General features: G+C 44.5%; 1 protein-coding gene across 1 annotated transcript in view; it reads left to right on the top strand.

Annotated features, from left to right (window-relative positions):
• Positions 1–16,985, top strand: part of LOC115081985 (interferon-induced very large GTPase 1-like) — a 49,497-nt gene extending 32,512 nt beyond the window's left edge. Inside the window, exons 2-3 of the mRNA XM_029586226.1 lie at positions 6,013–6,312; positions 9,478–16,985. Coding sequence (XP_029442086.1) covers positions 6,013–6,312; positions 9,478–16,787 — 7,610 coding nt within the window. The 3' untranslated portion in view covers positions 16,788–16,985. The remainder of the gene's footprint in view (positions 1–6,012; positions 6,313–9,477) is intronic.
• The last annotated feature ends 1,957 nt before the right edge of the window (positions 16,986–18,942 follow it).

Below are 18,942 nucleotides of genomic sequence, written 5' to 3'. Positions count from 1 at the left end.
CCTCGGAGCAATCCGAATCCCCATAAGTGGGGCTTCCGGGTGGCCATGCCTAGGTCTCGAGGGTCCAGGGGCCGGATCATCCGGAACAGAAAGACCCCTTCGAGGAGCAGACTGCATCTGGACAAAGGCTTGGATCCCCTTGAATAATTCCACCCAGGAGAGAGAGGCTGGATCTGGCCTTAGGGGCACCAGGTCTCTTGTGTTCCCTGGCTGCTCCCTCGGCCTGCTAGGTCCGGAGTGTTCCCTGAGGAAAACTCCGGACCGCTGGGCTGGGACTGGTCCTGTCCTGGGATTCCCATGGCCTCCTCACATTGGGCACATAGCGAGTCTGCTTCCTCGCTCTGAGGTTGCATGCTGAGCATGCTGAGCAGAGGCTTAGGGCTCTTATGCCCGATTCTGGAGGTGCCAGCTCTGCGGACGTGTGGGCTCTCTTATGCTCCATACACTTTGCAATATGTATCGCCTACTAATATGCGCTTATCTTATGAGTGTGCGCTTATCAACCTGCGCTTAGCAGTATGCGCTTATGAACGGGCGTCTTATGATCGTGCGCCCACCAACAGGTGTCTTATGAGCGTGCGCCTATGAACGTGCGCCTATCAACGGCGTCTTATAAATGTGCTCCTATCAACGGCGTCTTATAAATGTGCGCCGATAACGTGCGCCCATCAACGGCGTCTTATGAACGTGCGCCTATAGCGTGTGCCTATCAACGGCATCTTATGAACGTGCGCCTATGACGTGCGCCTATCCACGGCGTCTTATGAACGTGCACCTATAACATGCGCCTATCCATGGCGTCTTATGAACGTGCGCCTATAACGTGCGCCTATCCATGGCGTCTTATGAACGTGCGCCTATAACGTGTGACTAGGTAGCGAAGGCGAGTAGGCAGGTAAAAATGGCGACCTCCTTGGCGGGCTGCCACGAAGGCATGCCCAGCGAATCCACACTTCCTCGGAGGCCACAGTAAAGATGTACGCCTTACCTTGTCTTCGGCGCTTCCCGGCTGCAACCCGGGCGGTCTCCGGCTGCGGTGGGAGAGGGTGAGTACCTTCACCGCCACGCTCGAGGAAGTGCACCCGCTGCCTCTAAGCTGCGCCCGAACTCGTCTCGCTCGGGGGCCAAGTCCTCGCAGGGACCGAGGCTGCCTCTTATGCCACGCCCGAGCCCTTCTCACTCGGGGGCTAAGTCCCTGCCGCGAGTCGGCCACCGGACCGAGGCTCCTACCTCCGAGGGACCACGAAAGTCAGCTCGGGAAACTCAACTGGGTGAGGGACCTCATGGTATCACCACAGGAGTGCGGGGCTCGTCTTCAGTAAGTTGTCTTCTAGGAATTTAGTTGTGTAGAATTTGGAAACACGCTCAGCGAGCGTGAGGTAGCTCCAAACCGCTTTGGAGACGGAAATTACTGAATTGCTACACTTCCTGTGTGGGTATATGTACCCGTGCTGATGTCAGATCCGTCTCCAACTGCTAGCACGAGCACACTATACCCATTTGTTTTGAGTCCATCTGCTACACGCTAGGAAATGAGTTATTAGAAAGTTTGTGTGACCCGATAAATATTTATGATTCATCTGAAAGATCAAGTGCATGTTTTCCTAAAGGTGGGGGTGGCAGTTGTTAAACAATTTTTTTGACACTTCTAATGGAATGTTATTCGTATTTTTATATTTGAGATCACTTGGTTGTACCTTTCTTTGTGTACAGTCTTCTAGTAATAAGACAAGTAATAAAAGTTTAAAATAAATAGTGGTGTGGAAAGACATAACTGAAAATTCTATTCCATGTGTTCAAGTGTCCAGAATTTTCATAGTTGAAAGTTGGCAGCCCTATTATACATTGGACTTCCCAAAATACTTGACCCCACATGTATCTTATATAAAACGCAGCTGCCAAAACCATACTAAAAGCCAGAAAACTTGATCATATCACCTCACTCCTCAGAACATTTCACTGGCTCCCAACACACTACAGGGCCATATTCAAAATGCTTGTCCTTACATGTAAGACCTTCAAAGGCTTACCACCTCCCTATTTGAACAACCGACTCATCCCTTACATCCCCGCCAGCCTACTTTGCTCACTACCCAAGCTTGCCTGGTAGTGCCAGTGCCCAAAGAAATGAGACTCTCAACCATTAGGAAAAGAACTTTCACAGGCTCAGTGCTCATCCTCTGGAACTCACTTCCTCTTGAGATCAGGCTTGCCCCAGGCCTTCCTACTTTCAAGAAGGGACTGAAAATCTGGTTATTCGTAGCAGCTTATGGCCTGCAACCTGAACCCCGAACTCCTGATGAGACCCTTGATTCTCTACCCTAGCCCATTAAAAATCACATTTACTCCTCGCTGACTAGATCTAGGCCTTCTCTGCTCCACTGAATGTATATTCTTTAATCAGAGGCTTTACCTGTGCTACAATTCCTTATTATAAGTAAAAAGTAGAAGTGTGTAGAGCAAAAGATTTTGTCGAGTTTTGTCTATCATTTCATTTTGCCTTTTTTCATTTTTTAAAGTGTCATTAAACCTCTCATAAACCTACTGACAAGAGATTGTATGGATATTGGTGCATCTCCCATCTTGTTATGGTAAGTTGAGATTGCACTTAAGTGTACTGTTACAGACGAAGTCTGGAGACCAGATTCTGAAAGATGGTATAAGTAGTCTAGCAGAGAAGTAGTGGGGCAGATGAAAGGATTAATATTCTTTTGACTGCACCACAAAATAAATCTTTTCCATTTGGAAGAATAGTTCTTTCGTGTGGAAGGTTTACGTGAAGCTAAAGCACTTGAGATACATTAGTTGAAAGATTGAGTGGTTGTAAAATCAAGCTTTCAACATCCATGCTGTCAGGGATAGGGATTGAAGATTGGGATGGCGCAACCGACCCTGATCCTGAGTTATGAGAGTGGGAGCTACTCCTAGTCGAATAGGATCCCTGATCGAGAGGTCTAGAAGTGTGGGAAACCATACTTGTCGAGGCCAATACGGGGCTATGAGAATCATGGTCCCCCTGTCCTGTTGTAGCTTCACTAGAGTTTTGGTTAGGAGCGATATTGGAGGATACGCGTATAGAAGGCCTGAGTTCCAAGGGCGAGCAAAAGCGTCCTTGGCTGGCTGGTTTTTTTGTTTGTGTAGAGAACAGAATTTGTTCACTTTGTGATTCAGATGTGACGCAAAGAGATCTATTGTTGGCTGCCCCAACGTTGGAATATCCTGGTCACTACTGAGGGATCCAGGGACCACTCGTGTGGTGAAACTGATGACTGAGTCGATCTGCCACTACACTGTGAATGCCTGCCAGATAGGTGGCTCGGAGAAACATTGAGTGGTTCAGGGCCCAGTCCAAAATCTGTGCAGCTTCTTGACAAAGGAGATACGAGCCCATACCTCCCTGTTTGTTGATGTACCACATGGCTACTGTGTTGTCCGTTTGGATCAGAACAGTCTTGTGTGAAAGGCAGTCCTTGAACGCAAGCAGCGCATAACGTGTAGCTCGAAGTTCCAGGAAATTGATTTGAAATGTTGCTTCGAGCTTTGTCCAAGTACCCTGGGTTTGGAGATTGTTTATGTGAGCTCCCCAACCCAAGGTGGATGCATCTGTAGTTAATGTTATCTGTGGGACTGGTTGTTGCAAGGGTAGACCCTTGCGCAAATTGTCCTTGTTCGCCCACCAAAGTAGAGAGGAACGTAGCTGGTGGGTTACTTGAATTGGAGAATGCAGTGCTTGAATGTCTTGGATCCATTGTGATCTTAAAGTCCATTGGGTGACTCTCATGGCGAACCGTGCCATAGGAGTGACATGAACTGTGGAGGCCATGTGGCCTAGTAAAGTTAGAAACTGATGAGCTGTTGCTTGTTTCTTTGAGCGTAGTGAGTTTGTCAAAAGGGAAAGTGTCTGCACGATCCTCGGGTAGAAAAGAACTTGAGAAGATGGTGTTCAATTCTGCTCCTATGAATTGAAGCAGATGAGATGGAGTAAGATGGGACTTTTGATAATTGATGAGAAATCCCATCGAATGGAGTACAGTAATTGTTTGATTGAGAGAAGCTAGAGCTTCTTGTAGAGATTGACTTCTGATGAGCCAGTCGTCTAGATATGGAAACACATGGACACTGTGTTTGTGCAAGTGTGCTGTTATTACTGCCAAACATTTGGTGAATATTCTGGGAGCAGAAGCAAGGCCGAATGGCAATAGTCTGTATCGGAAATGTTGTTGACCCACCATGAAGCGCAGATACTTGCGATGAGGGGGAAATATTGGAATGTGAGCGTAAGCGTCTTGTAGATCCAGAGAAGAAAGCCAATCTCCTGTTTGAAGAAGTGGAAGCATGGTGCCTAGAGAAACCATCCTGAACTTTTCTTTCTTTAGAAATTTGTTGAGATTTCTGAGGTCTAGGATGGGACGAAGGCCTCCTGTTTTCTTTGGAATGAGGAAATAACGGGAATAGAATCCTCTGCCCCTCTGAGGCCGGGGCACCGGCTCTACAGCTCTGGCTTTCAGAAGGGTGGATAATTCTACTTGTAGTTGAAGCATGTGATTTTCGCTGAGATGAGAATGACTCGGAGGAAAATCTGTGAGAATTGAGAGGAAACTGAGTTGGTATCCGCGAGATATTATGGACAGAACCCATTGGTCTGATGTTATTGGCATCCAATTGTTGTAAAATTTGAATATCCGGCCTCCCACTGGAAGTTCTGGCTGAGGATTGGAGAAGTAGCTGAGTTCTTTGGAAGTGGTTTCAAAAATCAGCAGCAGGTCCTGTCTGTGGAGCAGGTTGAGGCCTAGCTGCCCTAGGTTGTCTTGGTTGCGGTCTTTGTTGAGTCCTAGAAGGCCTGGCTCAAGATATAGGAGGGTAATATCTCCTTTGTCTGTAAAAAGGTCTTCTAGCTTCTTTTCGTTGAGGCCTACGCCCAGAATGCGTAGGAGGATCTTGTGGAAGCGAAGAAAGCTGCCTCAGTGTTTGTGTGCTCCTTTAATTGAGTCACTGCATCCTGGACCTTGGATCCAAAAAGGTTATCTCCCAAGCAAGGAAGATCTACTAATTTATCTTGGACCTCAGATCTAAGGTCTGAGGCCTTAAGCCATGCCCACCTCCTGACGCTGATCCCTGATGCAGCTACCCTGGAAGCTGTTTCGAATCTGTCATAGACCGCACGGACCTCATGTTTTCCGGCCTCCAGACCCTTGTGGATGATGGCCTGGGCTGCCTCTTGATATTGAGATGGAAGAGATGGAACAAAATCTTGCATTTGTTTCCACAAATCTCTTTGATATTGGGTCATGTAGAGTTGGTATGAAGAGATTCTAGAGTTCAACATGGCCCCTTGATAGACTTTATGACCCAGGGAATCTAAAAACCGGTGATCTTTACCTGGGGGATTCGATGAATGTGGTCTAATTCTTTTTGATCTTTTTTGTGCTGACTCCACCACTATTGAGTGGTGAGGGAGCTGCGACCTTTCATACCCAGGAGCAGATTGTACTAAATATGTACTGTCCATTCTCTTATTGACAGCTGGAATGGAGCAGGGATGCTCCCACAGATGATGTTGCAATTCTAGGAGAACATCATGTACTGGTATGGCTACCACTTGTTTTGGAGGGTCGACAAATTGAAGCACCTCCAAGGTTTGTTGTCTGGTATCCTGCTCTGTGACTAATTTGAAAGGAATGGTATCAGCCATTTCCTGGACAAAAGTTGTGAAAGTAAAATCTTCTGGAGGAGATTTCTTTCGTGGATCTGGTGGGGATGGCTCAGACATAAAATCCTCAGATGAAGTTTCTGAATTTGTGTCACTCCAAGTGTCATATCCTTGGATGTGCTGAGGAGTTGCTGAAGTCTTGGGTGGAGGAGGAATGCCAGAAGGTCTTGGCAATGGATCTTCAGGATATGATTCCTCAAAATGCTCTTCCCTTGGATTAGAGGGGAGAGAATCCAGTAGATCCTGATATCTTTTCATTATTATTTGATGTGGTGCCGAGTCTGGGTGTCCTGGATCCCCAGAAAGAAGAGGCACCGATGGTGAAGGCTTCGGGATCAAAGATGGGACTAGTGTCTTTGATGATCTCTTCGAAGTCACCGTAGTTGTTTTGTCTTTATTGCCTGGCATCGGCGCAATCGTGAAGATTGGCATCGGTGCCGGAACCGACAGGGTCATCGACATCGGCATGGTGACTGGTAAAAATGAAGTCACCAACGTTGGCATCGATAGTGGCATCGAAGTTGTCACTGGAATCGGTGTTGCCCCCGGCATCGGGATTGCCCCCGGCATCGGTAGTGTCACAGTCATCAGTAATGTCACCGGTATCGGCATGGTCACTGGAATTTGTTCTTTTAGGGCCTGCATCACCGCTTGCTTGATGATCAGGGACAATTCCTGTCATACAGCTGGAATGGACGGTGGCGGTGGAGGAGTAGATAATACCTCATGCAATGGTTGTATGGGTTCCATCGATGTAGGCCCTGACGGTGGCGGTGTTTCCTTGTCTTTTTGCCGCTTTGCTTTCGGTTCTCCCGGGGAGGGAGTTAATGTTCGTGTTGGGGCATGTCGGTGTCGATACTTATGTTTAGGCCTTTGCTCGATGACCGACCTTATCGACGCCATCGACGGTGTTGGCGATGCCTGATCACCCGATCCCTCCAGACGTCATTTTTTCAGCAAAACTTTTTTGGTAAGTCCTGCTGGGGACGATTTCGTTGACATCGAAGGAGTTGGAGGTGAAAAAGGTGTTCCATTTTCTTGTGTCGAAGCTTCCTTCCTTTTGGAGTCATTTCTGCACACTGTTGGCAAGATGAGACATCATGTTTTTCGCCTAAGCAGAGAACATACTCAAGGTGTGGGTCTGTGATAGGCATAGTCCGATTGCAAATCGGACATTTTTTTAAAGCCTGAAGCCATGTTTTCACCGACAGCCGTCGATGAAAACGGGGGAAATTTTCTGAGAGAAAAAAATGTTTTTACTTGCAGTAAAAACGATACCAAACTCTCCACCTTCCGGTGGAGAAAAAGAGAGAGAGATACCTTATGGAAGAGATAATTTGAAAATAATGACTTTTTCAGTCAGCAATGTGTGAGTAAAAACTCATAGGGCTCCTAGCTCCACGATGCTTGCAGCAGCGTGGAAAAACGAAGACTGAAGAGAGACCCCTGTGGCAGAGAATATCATGGCATGCTGGGCATGCTCAGTGGCCTCACAGTGCCAGTCAAAAGTTTCTAAAAACTTTGACAGAAAGTTTTCCCGCAATAGGGCTCCATCAGTGACGTCACCTTTATGTGAGGACTAGCATCTTGCTTGTCCTGGGATAATAGTGCATGCTATTTCCTGATTACCAGTGATTAGTCCCTGTCACATGATAGGGTCAAAGAACATAAGAACATAAGGAAATGCCATACTGGGTCAGACCAAGGGTCCATCAAGCCCAGCATCCTGTTTCCAACAGTGGCCAATCCAGGCCATAAAAACCTGGCAAGTACCCAAAAACTAAGTCTATTCCATGTTATCATTGCTAATGGCAGTGGCTATTCTCTAAGTGAACTTAATAGCAGGTAATGGACTTCTCCTCCAAGAAATTATCCAATCCTTTTTTAAACACAGCTATACTAACTGCATTAACCACATCCTCTGGCAACAAATTCCAGAGTTTAATTGTGCGTTGAGTAAAAAAGAACTTTCCCCGATTAGTTTTAAATGTACCACATGCTAACTTCATGGAGTGCCCCCTAGTCTTTCTATTATCCGAAAGAGTAAATAACCGATTCACATCTACCCGTTCTAGACCTCTCATGATTTTAAACACCTCTATCATATCCCCCGCCTCAGTCGTCTCTTCTCCAAGCTGAAAAGACCTAACCTCTTTAGTCTTTCCTCATAGGGGAGTTGTTCCATTCCCCTTATCATTTTGGTAGCCCTTCTCTGTACCTTCTCCATCGCAATTATATCTTTTTTGAGATGCGGCGACCAGAATTGTACACAGTATTCAAGGTGCGGTCTCACCATGGAGCGATACAGAGGCATTATGACATTTTCAGTTGTATTCACCATTCCCTTTCTAATAATTCCCAACATTCTGTTTGCTTTTTTGACTGCCGCAGCACACTGAACCGATGATTTCAATGTGTTATCCACTATGACACCTAGATCTCTTTCTTGGGTTGCAGCACCTAATATGGAACCCAACATTGTGTAATTATAGCACTATTTTGGAATATGGGAGCCACCGTGTCTGGGGGCTGAGGGGTCGCTCCCAGACCCACAATAGACCATCAAGACAATTTTGATAAGTCTGGGGGGATCAAGAGGGTGGGCTCTGTGGGGGGAGGGAGGCTGGCAGTTGGGGAGGGGTTATTTTTTAAACAAAAGGGAGGGGTTGGGGATTGGGAGTGAGCAATGTGGACAGGGGGGAGGGGCTTTCCCTAAATATTTCATTTCTGGGAAACTTCAGCTGCCTCCAGAGGAAATTAAGGTGGTCATGAGGTTTATCAGGGGAACCTGTGTGGACTATTTGCGTACAGTATGCATTCTTTGCAAATAGTGCATGCAAAAAACAATAGAAAATAAAACAAAATGTTGTGTTTTTTTATATTGTTTTGTTTAAATAATGACTTGAAATGCCATTGACCATGTTGCTGAAATTGTATATGTCGTTTCAAATGAATGCACATCTCTAGTAAATAGTATTGTCTCCTATTCCTCCCAATTCTGGTCACACTGAGGTTTGCTATACTTATCTACTAAGGAATTGCTTGTCTATCTTTTATAAACTTTTTATAACACGCTTTGAACTCTTTCAGTGGAAAAGTGTGATTATAAATAAAGAAACAGGAGAAGAAGTAGGAGGAGGAAGAGTTTTCTGGAAGATCTGGGAGACTTGGGCTGTCTGAACTAACAACATTTTGATCTCACAGGCTTCAGCATTATGCTTTCTGCATAATCTTAAATACATAATAACCCAAGGCAGGACTTCTCAAACCTATCCTGGTGACCCCCCCAGTCAGTCAGATTTTCAAGATATCCACAATAAATATGCAGTCACATTTGCATACTCCCGGTCTCCAATGTATGCTCATTTATCTCATGCATGTTCATTGTGGATGCACTGAAAATCTGTCTAAACATGGGATCATTAGCACAGGTTTGGGAAGCTCTGACTTAAAGTGACTAACTAGCTCCATGTCCTTGGAAATAGGCTGAGCTGGGCCTGATTTTAACTCATTTCATCTCTGCACTTGTAGTTCCAGTTCTGTATTAAAAAACAAAAGCAAAGACATAGATGCAAAGGGCAAAACCAGAATTGGCCTATTCCTTAAGACATTGAGATTATCGGGTCCACTTCTACTAACCTGTATAACTCAACCTTCTTTCACCAGACCTCCTTTCATATTCTCTTTGCCTATGTTTCCTTTAGTACTTCACCTTTACATTCTGTGTTTTATCACTGACAAAAATACTGCTCTTTTTCTCTTTAAAGCCATCTCAGAAATGGAAGAACCAGATGGAAGTCGAGCAGATTCTGCAAAGAAGGACCTTGTGAAGACCCTGACTGAAACGGGACTGACTGTGGAATACTGGCTGCCCATCCTAAATGAACAACTTGGGGTGACTAATGCACCAGCTCTAGAACACTTGAGCCACGAAGACTACCTAAAACTGGAATCCTACGCAAAACATATGTGGGAAAAAACAGCATTTAGAAAGTTACTGAAAATACCAGACAGAAAGGTAACAAGCAAGGAAAATCAAAAGGAACGATGTGACCTGCTGAAAAAGAAGCAAGAGCAGGCAAAATTAACACTGAAGGAGCTCAAACAGATGCAGTCAGAAGGCAAAAGCCGGAAGGATGAACTGGTAAAAATGAAAGAAGAGGAACTGAGATTAGCCATGGACATACCCACCAATTCCTGGGTGTCAGCTCAGACATCTTTCAAGGATCTCATAGCAAACATGCACAACAAACTAGAAGTCATGGAAGAGATAGCGTCAAGAAGTGAGAATATTCCTGATAAGGAAGTGCTGAGATATGCCTCAGCAGGTCTTGTCCTGCAAGGCATCTACAAGACTAGCAAACTGGAAGATTTTCTGGGAAAGCGAGATCAACTAATCAGCATTCCCGAAGAGGTTGAGCTCCTAGGGCCAGAGCATGGGCCTGTATTTGAGCAGAAGGAATTCTCATCATATCATGCAGAATCAATGTTTACAAAGAGTATGGAAAAACTAGGTTTCAGCATCAGCTGCTCACTTCAAGGGGGCTTATGGGGGGTTGAAATTGAAACCAGCAATGATTATAGTAAATCATCAGTGTCTGAAAAAAAAACAAATTCTTACTCTGAACACACATATTTGTGCTCTACAAAATACAACTATATTCCACTGGCATCATATCACTTCACTAAGGACCAGATTCGCCTTTCTAGAGCTGCCCTTCAGGAGCTAAAAGATATTGAGCAGCTCCTAGATCTTACCCTAGAAGCAGACAAATTCATGTTGATCAAAAGTAAATGTGGGGATTTTTTCAACACATTTGGCTCTCATGCTAACCAAGGCCCTCTTCATTTTGGTGGGATCTTCCGGTGGAATGCTACCTCTCAGGGTTTCAAAACAGAACAGCTAGAAGAGGTAAAAAAATTGTCATCTACTGAACTAAACCATTACATAGGAGCCAGCTACTTTGGTTTTGGGGCAAGAATTGGCATGGCTAATTCACACTCTGAAGCATCTTTTCAAGGTAAACAGAGGGAACATCTCCGGACACAAATCCAGGTATTTGTTACCAAAACAGGTGGCCCAGTTGAATTAGATTCTCTTATGCAGTGGAAGTCTGGGCTAATGACCAGTAACAAAACATGGAGCGTAATTGACAGAGGCTTCCAGCTGGTACCCGTGTGGAGCATAATTTTGTCCAGTCATAGGGAAGATTTTAAGGATGTTCAGCAAATTAGTTCTTGCCTAATGGAAGCCTACAAAGCCCTAACAAGCCAAAGTGCAAGCATGCTGATTGGAGAGCAGCTAGCTAGTGCCATATATGAAGCCCAGTCATTCCTAGAGGACCTTAAATCCTGGGAGATCTCTTGTGCTGAAAACCAGTTGATGAAACTAATTGACTTTAAACAGAAACTGAATCAAAGGACAGGGCACTACAGTACTTGGATTAATATATGCCTCTCTAATAAGGTGCTTCAGGATTTCCTGATGAAGGTATTTGAAGTATATAAAGATATGCCTGAAAATAAAACTACATATATCAAAACTCAAATGCGCTGTCTTCTCAACTCCCATGTCTACAGAGTTGAGAATTTCTATCAGTATTCCTGTCTAATGAAGTGGATTTGCCATCCTGAAAAAGAGCAAAACAGTATTTCTATTTCAGAATTTGATGAATTTGTCAAAGTCTTGTGTAAACTAAAAACACAAATTCAGCAAGTTGTGTGTGAACTCAGACCATCTGCAGAAATGGTGCATGAAGCAAAGGTGAAAGCCACTTGTACCATAAGCGTATCTTTGTATTTTTTGCTGAAGGCCCTACGAAATACAAAGCAAACAGATATTGAACTATTACTACTGATAATTGCAAACCGCCTGGGATACTCTTTGGAAAATGCTAGTTTTACATATCTGTTGGGCTACCCAGAAATTGACTTTATGCACAAGGAAATGGAAACCACACATAAAGCTTACTTGGATCTTAGGGATCTAAATATTTACAGAGCTCAAGCCTTCCTAATCTTCACAGGTCTAACAATAGCTGTTGAATCTGAAGATGTACCCCAAGAACATAAGAAAGAACGTCTGAAGTTCATGGTGGATCACATGAAAGGTTCTCTCTCACCTGAAGTATGTAAAGTCCTTAACCATCATCATGAATGTAGTGACTGGATCACGTTTGAGAAAAACTTACTCTCCCTCCAGGCTGGAAACAATGAAGCAGCAATGTCTGAATTATATAAAGCACATATAAAAGAACTAGCAGACATCTGTCAAAAGGATGTCCAACAAACCACACCAATGCCAGAAGCCATAGATATGTTGCAGTATCACAAGACTGCATATCAACCTATCAAAGACCAAGAATTGTTCAACTTGACCAAGAGACTTGCTCTGCAAAATTACTATCCCAGGAAGATGGGGATTATGAATTTTACCTGTATTGACCGGTATTCTCTACAAGTTCATGAAAGCCAGCCAAACTCAGAAAGTGAACTACCTTTTTACTTTTTGCAAAAATTGGCAATACTGGACTACCGGGCAAGGTATTTGGTATGCAAGAATGAAAGTAAAACTATGTTCATTTGTGAGGATACCTCAAGCCCCGAAGACAATGCAAATGGATCCCTAGATGCTGTGGAAGACTTTTTTAATGGTGATGTCGAAGATGATGGTAGAGCTGGTAGAACAGATCAGGTGTCTGTGCATCCCATGGATCTGCAGATGATTATATTTCATTGTGCAGATGATTTTCTGAGACAATACATTTCAACAAAACTTTCTGCTTGCCAGTTTGCAATCCCTTTGTTGGTACCAAATCCCTGCACTTCAAAAATAGAATTCCCTCTTTGGTCCTTTAGGCAGGTCAAGAAGAGCTGGCAATATGCTGAGAATTTAGAGAATTTAGAAAAGGAGAGTATGGAAGCAAAATGTGGAGACACCTTTATTTCAAAAGCTCATACACCAGTGGTTTCCTTTATCAGGTTCGGCACAAATTCCAGTTCTAAGTCTCTGATCTTGAATGCATTATTAAGCAAGTACAGGCATGACATCTTTTTCCACCGGCACTCTAGTGGCAGCAGCAAAGACTGCATTTTAATGAAGGGTGTTGTCGAAGTCTTCTGGTACTGCCCTGGTGGTAAGAACAACAGCTGGTTTAAGGACTGCACTGCATTCACTAATCTGCATGGGGATGCCAGAGAGCATAAAAAGCAAGTTGCCTTTTTAAATGAAATAGCTTCTGTCAACGTGATCCTCCTCTCTGACTCTGACATTAATCATGAAGAAAGCAAGGACATTTTAAATGACCTCCTGCAGTCTAAGAAACTCTTGATCTGTCTCTGTGTTGACCGAGAGAAGATCCCACCTAGTAAGTGTAAAAACAAGATAAAAATAGCCCTCAAGAACAGAAATGAGACAGAATTTATTAATGAGCTAAGAACAGCAATTAAGCATTTACTGGCAATATCCACCAGTAGTTGCACCCTTGATGAATGCGCAGATATTGCACGGAAACATGGGTTCCTTATAGATGAAGATGAACCAGAGTGCAAAAGTGGGAAAGAACGGGCACAGCTTGTTCTGGATCTCTTGAAGGAGAAGAATTTATCAGATAGGAAGGAACAGTGTCTTCCTCTCCAAGGAATGCTGTGGCATCAGTGGTGTACAAAGGACAAAGAACTTAGTCGCCTACAGGACAAAAGGAAAAGAAGCATTGAACAGCACAGAAGTCAAATTGAATCGGAGAAACAGGATTTACGGAATAAGCAGCTGCAAAACGCATTTCCCCTCAACAAAGTTATGAACTCATTTATTCAAGCATTCCAGTTAAATTCAGATACAATGAAACAATACTTTCTACAGTTCCTGAAAGTATTCATAGAGGACCTGACTTCTGGCCCTCTCTCAGAACTACGTCAAGAGTACCATTCGGTGTGGTCAAAATTACTTGCTGAAAAGCAAACTGGGAATAAGAATGAGCTGGAAAACAAATTGCAGAAAAGACTGGAAGCATTATCCAATAAGATAAATGCTGGCCTGTTGGGCCTTGAACATCTGTTAAGGGAGGTTGGTCAGGTTTATGAAGCTTTGAGCTCAGTACACCAAACAGATGCATGTTTGTCTGCTCTACCACAGATAGCAGCAGACATGATGAATTCTGGTTACCCTATTGAACTGATGGATGGAGATGCTGCATACGTGCCTCTAAAATGGATAGGAGCTATCTTAGACAGATTAATTGAGAAACTGGGAGATAAAAGATTGTTTGTTCTCTCTGTACTTGGTGTCCAAAGCAGTGGAAAGTCAACATTACTGAACACCATGTTTGGCCTTCAGTTTTCCGTCAGTGCAGGGAGATGTACCCGGGGAGCATTTATACAGCTCATTAAAGTTGATGAGAACCTGAGGCAAGATTTGAACTTTGACTTTGTTCTGGTGATTGATACTGAAGGGCTTCGAGCCCCTGAAATACCAACTGAATTGTCACTCAACCATGACAATGAATTGGCAACCTTTGTCATTGGTCTTGGCAGCATGACTCTGCTAAATATTTTTGGAGAGACCCCATCAGAAATCCAAGACATTCTTCAGATTACTGTACAGGCATTTTTGAGAATGAAACAAGTGAAACTGTCTCCAAGTTGTCTGTTTGTCCACCAGAATGTTGGAGAAATAACTGCAAAATCTAAAAATATGGAAGGACGAAGAAACCTTCAGCAGAAACTGGATGAAATGACTCTTACTGCTGCTCAACAAGAGCTATGTGATGCAACATGCTTCAGTGATGTTATCCAATTTGATGTGAACAACCAGGTTCATTATTTTGCTCACCTCTGGGAAGGAGATCCACCAATGGCACCACCTAATCCAAGCTACAGTCAATGTGTTCAGGAACTAAAGAAGCAGATCTTAGCAACAGCCAAAAAGGATTCATATTCAAATATCTTAAAGATTTCAGAATTCAAAGCACGTATGCAAAATCTTTGGCAGGCGCTTTTAAAAGAAAACTTTGTTTTCAGCTTTAAGAACGCACTGGAGATTTCAGCCTACAGCAAACTTGAAATAAAATACAGGGACTGGACCTGGAAGCTGAGAAGTCACATGCTGGAACTTCAGAACAAATTAAACAATCAAATCAAGGCAGGCAACATCAAGTCTGTTGAATCAGGAAGTCTTGAGGGTCAAGTTAAAGAGAAATATGAAGATGTAATGAAAGACCTAAATACATATTTCTCTGAGAACAAAGAGTGCAAAATTTTGATTCAGTGGAAAAGCAATATTGAAAATAGACTGACTTATCTTAAAGAAGAACTTATTGAAATAACTGGACAAAAGGCAAAAGAATTTATCAGATTAAAAGACAGCCAAAGCAGGCTAAATAAAAAAAAGGCAGAATATGAAGATAATTTGTTTCAAAAAAGTAAAGATGTGGCCCTATTATTGAAAAATAAGAAACTGAGTGATGAGGATCTGCGAGATCATTTTAATCTTTTATGGAATGAGTTTGTCAGTGACATCGCCTCTAGTGTACCTCCTTCTAAACAGCCTAATGTTAGCATTGATGTAGAAAATATTCTTTTAAGTACTTTTCAACGCGAACCTCTTATACAGGAAAAAATTCAGCAACTGAACAGATTTTCCATTAATTATTTTGAGCATGTGCAAATGAAGAAAGCCAAATGGAGCTGGAAGAAAACATTACAAGAGGATGACAAACGAAACATAGAGCAATTGAAAGATCGGCTGGTACAAAACATTGATGCATATATAAAAGAAAAAGAGCAAAGAAGAATGGATTATAATATAAGCTATATTCACTATATAGTCAATGAAGTAAACAATGAGGTGGATGCTCTGTCCAAAGGGAAAACATTTACATTAACAACGCCATTCAAAATCGACTTGCTGCTCCACATTTGCCAAACAGCAGCAAAGAAATTTGAAAACATGCACAAAGTGTTTCAGAAATCAAATGATCCAGTAATGCATCTTGAGAGTAAAAGAGAGGATTTCTTTCATTGTTTTAAAGTTTCCTGCCAAGGAGCAACATCTATCACGACCTTTGCTGAGCACCTATGCATGAAACTTAAAGAGGCTGTCCAACAGGCTGTCTATGAGAAAACAGCCATTAAAATAGTCGATGAGATGAGGTGTAACTACCCAGCCTTCAATGGCAACAGATCCAAACTAGAAACCTACATTCTGATGTCTCTTGCAGAAGAGGAAAACTTTGAGAAATATAGATTGTATATTCATTCTCCGAAAAAATCTTTTGAGATTTTCATTGAAAAATGTGTTGATGATTATTGCAAAGAGCAGTCCAGATTGATGAATTTCTTAAACATCAGTCTAGACTTTTTTCACAGCCTTGTTTTGTCAGCCATTGGCAAATCCACTCTGGTGATTAATAAGCCTTGTTGCAATGCATCTTTGTGGCTAGATAGCTTTTGTGCAGCACTTGGAGATGAGATTTGTCTTGCCAGAAGTGATCTGAAAGCCATTGAGCATCATGAAATCACGGATACTGGGTTTCTCAAGGAAGCAACAAGCAAAGAGCTGGAAAATATGACAAAAAGTCTAAAAGATGACTTTGCTAAGGTCAGTGTGAAAGAATTTCAATCAAGGCCATCTGAAATACTCGCTAAGGAGCTAGGTGGCTGCACTGAGCAGTGTCCCTTTTGCAAGGCCATCTGTACCAACACAATACCAAAGCACAGTGGGGACCACAGTGTTCATTTCCATCGTCCTCAAGCCCTGTCTGGCATCTTGTGGGACCAGACAGATCACTTTGTCATTGATATCTGCTCAAGTCTTGTAGCCAGCAATTCTCTGATAGTGCTTGGCAGAAATGATCAAATTCCATACAAGAGTTATCGAAAGGTGGGGCCCACTTACGCAAACTGGAGCATCACACCAGACTCCTCACCATTGTTCTATTGGAAATGGTTTGTGTGCCATTTCAGGTCAAGATTAGAGAAAGACTACTGTGCAAAGTTTGAGGGAAAAGGAGAAATTCCTGCTGAGTGGGAACTTATTACAAAGAACAACGTAATCTCCGAGCTGGAACAACAGCTATAACTGCATTGGACAGTGACAAAATGGGATTTGCAGTCAATCTACAGGAAGAGAGAAATCACAGTGTTCTTTATGCACAAACACATGCAATTCCTCTGAAGCAGTGACAAAGAGATGAAAGCTCCTGATCCAATCTGCCCATCCCACATTGCCAATTCCAAAACACTTAGGGGTAGATTTTAAGAGGCGCGCGAACAGCCTACTTTTGCTTGCGCATCAGACTCAAGCAAAAGTACGCTGGATTTTAGTAGATACGCGCGGAGCCGCGCGTATCCACTAAAATCCTGGATCGGCGCGCGCAAGGCTATCGATTTTGTATAGCCTGCGCGCGCCGAGCCGCGCTGCCTCCCCCCGTTCCCTCCAAGGCCGCTCCGAAATCGGAGCGGCCTCGGAGGGAACTTTCCTTTGCCCTCCCCTCACCTTACCCTCCCTTCCCCTACCTAACCCACCCACCCGGCCCTGTCTACACCCCCCCCTTACCGTTGTCGGGGGATTTACGCCTCCCGGAGGGAGACGTAAATCCCCGCGCGCCAGCGGGCCTGCTGCGCGCCGGGCCGCAACCTGGGGACGGGTACGGAGGGCGCGGCCACGCCCCCGGACCGCCCCGGGCCGTAGCCACGCCCCCGTACCCGCCCCCAAAACGCTGCCGACACGCCCCCGAAACGCCGCGACGACCGGGCCCGCCCCCCGACACGCCCCCCGACACGCCCCCCCTCCGAAAACCCCGGGACGTACGCGAGTCCCGGGGTCTGCGCGCGCCGGGAAGCCTATGTAAAATAGGCTTCCCGGCGCGCAGGGCCCTGCTCGCCTAAATCCGCCCGGTTTTGGGCGGATTTAGGCGAGCAGGGCTCTGAAAATCTACCCCTTAGTGTAAAGGTACACACCTAGGGAGTAATATTCAGAAAGCTGGTGAGTGGAAAAGTTATCTGGCTAAAGTTAGCCAGATAGCTTCGCCTAGATATTCAGCAGGATACATGTCCTGCTGTATATATTTCCTAAAGTTATCCGGCTAACTTTAAACCTAATCAGCCAGCTTTTGAATTTCACCAGTTAGGCCTAAGTTTATCTTGCCTATGAGGCCAGATGACTAGATATTTAACCAGATATCTTCAAAAGATAACCGATTAATTAGCACTCCTTTGGAACAAAACAAAAATCATAATAATGGGCCTCCCAGCCCAATTCCCAATCCACCCCCAACCCCACCAGTTTTAATAAAAAATGAAAATATTGACAGCAGCCCTCCAGTCCTTCCCACTCCCTGTCCACTAAACACAAAAATAAATTGCCTCTTTGCCACCCTCCACAAGCCACCACCCTCTTTCTGAATCTCTCCCACCCACACAGAACCTGATTCAGGGCTCGTTTGGAGACCTGGGATCACAGTACACAGCAATCTTGGGCACGACCAGCTTTACTCTGGTAATATGGCTGGACGTTTGTGCTATAAGCGTAACTATTCAGCCCCGGGTGGCAAGGACGCAATTTTTTTTTTTATTTAGCAGAGAGGGAGAGGAAGTGGAAGGCTGGAGGACCACAGTCAAGATTTTAATTTTTAATTAAAATTAGAGGGTATTGGCCCCTACCAGCAAGGCTGACTTGGGGAACAGAACTGAAAAAGAAATTAAACACAGGTCCTCCACATAATATGCATGTATTTTTCTATTTTATAAACCACCTTCCTCACAACTCAAGGCAGGTTCAGAGCAATTAACATAAGAACATAAGAACATACCATACTGGGTCAGACCAAGGGTCCATCAAGCCCAGCATCCTGTTTCCAACAGTAGCCAATCCAGGCCATAAGAACCTGGCAAGTACCCAAAAACTAAGTCTATTCCATGTTACCATTGCTAATGGCAGTGGCTATTCTCTAAGGGGCGGATTTTAAGAACCCTGCTCGCCTAAATCCGCCCAAATCCGGGCGGATTTAGGCGAGCAGGGCCCTGCACGCCGGTGAGCCTATTTTACATAGGCTCACCGGCGCGCGCAGACCCCGGGACTCGCGTAAGTCCCGGGGTTCTCCGGGGGGGGCGTGTCGGGGGCGGGCCCGGTCGTCACGGCGTTTAGGGGGCGTGCCGAGAGCGTTTCAGGGGCGGGCCTGGGGGCGTGGTTACGGCCCGGGGCGGCCCGGGGGCGTGGCCGCGCCCTCCGGACC

Source organism: Rhinatrema bivittatum, unplaced genomic scaffold, assembly GCF_901001135.1.
Source record: "Rhinatrema bivittatum unplaced genomic scaffold, aRhiBiv1.1, whole genome shotgun sequence".
NCBI lineage: Eukaryota > Metazoa > Chordata > Amphibia > Gymnophiona > Rhinatrematidae > Rhinatrema > Rhinatrema bivittatum.
The sequence above is the reverse complement of the archived record's forward strand: the minus strand, read 5'-3'. Positions and strand labels throughout refer to the sequence as shown.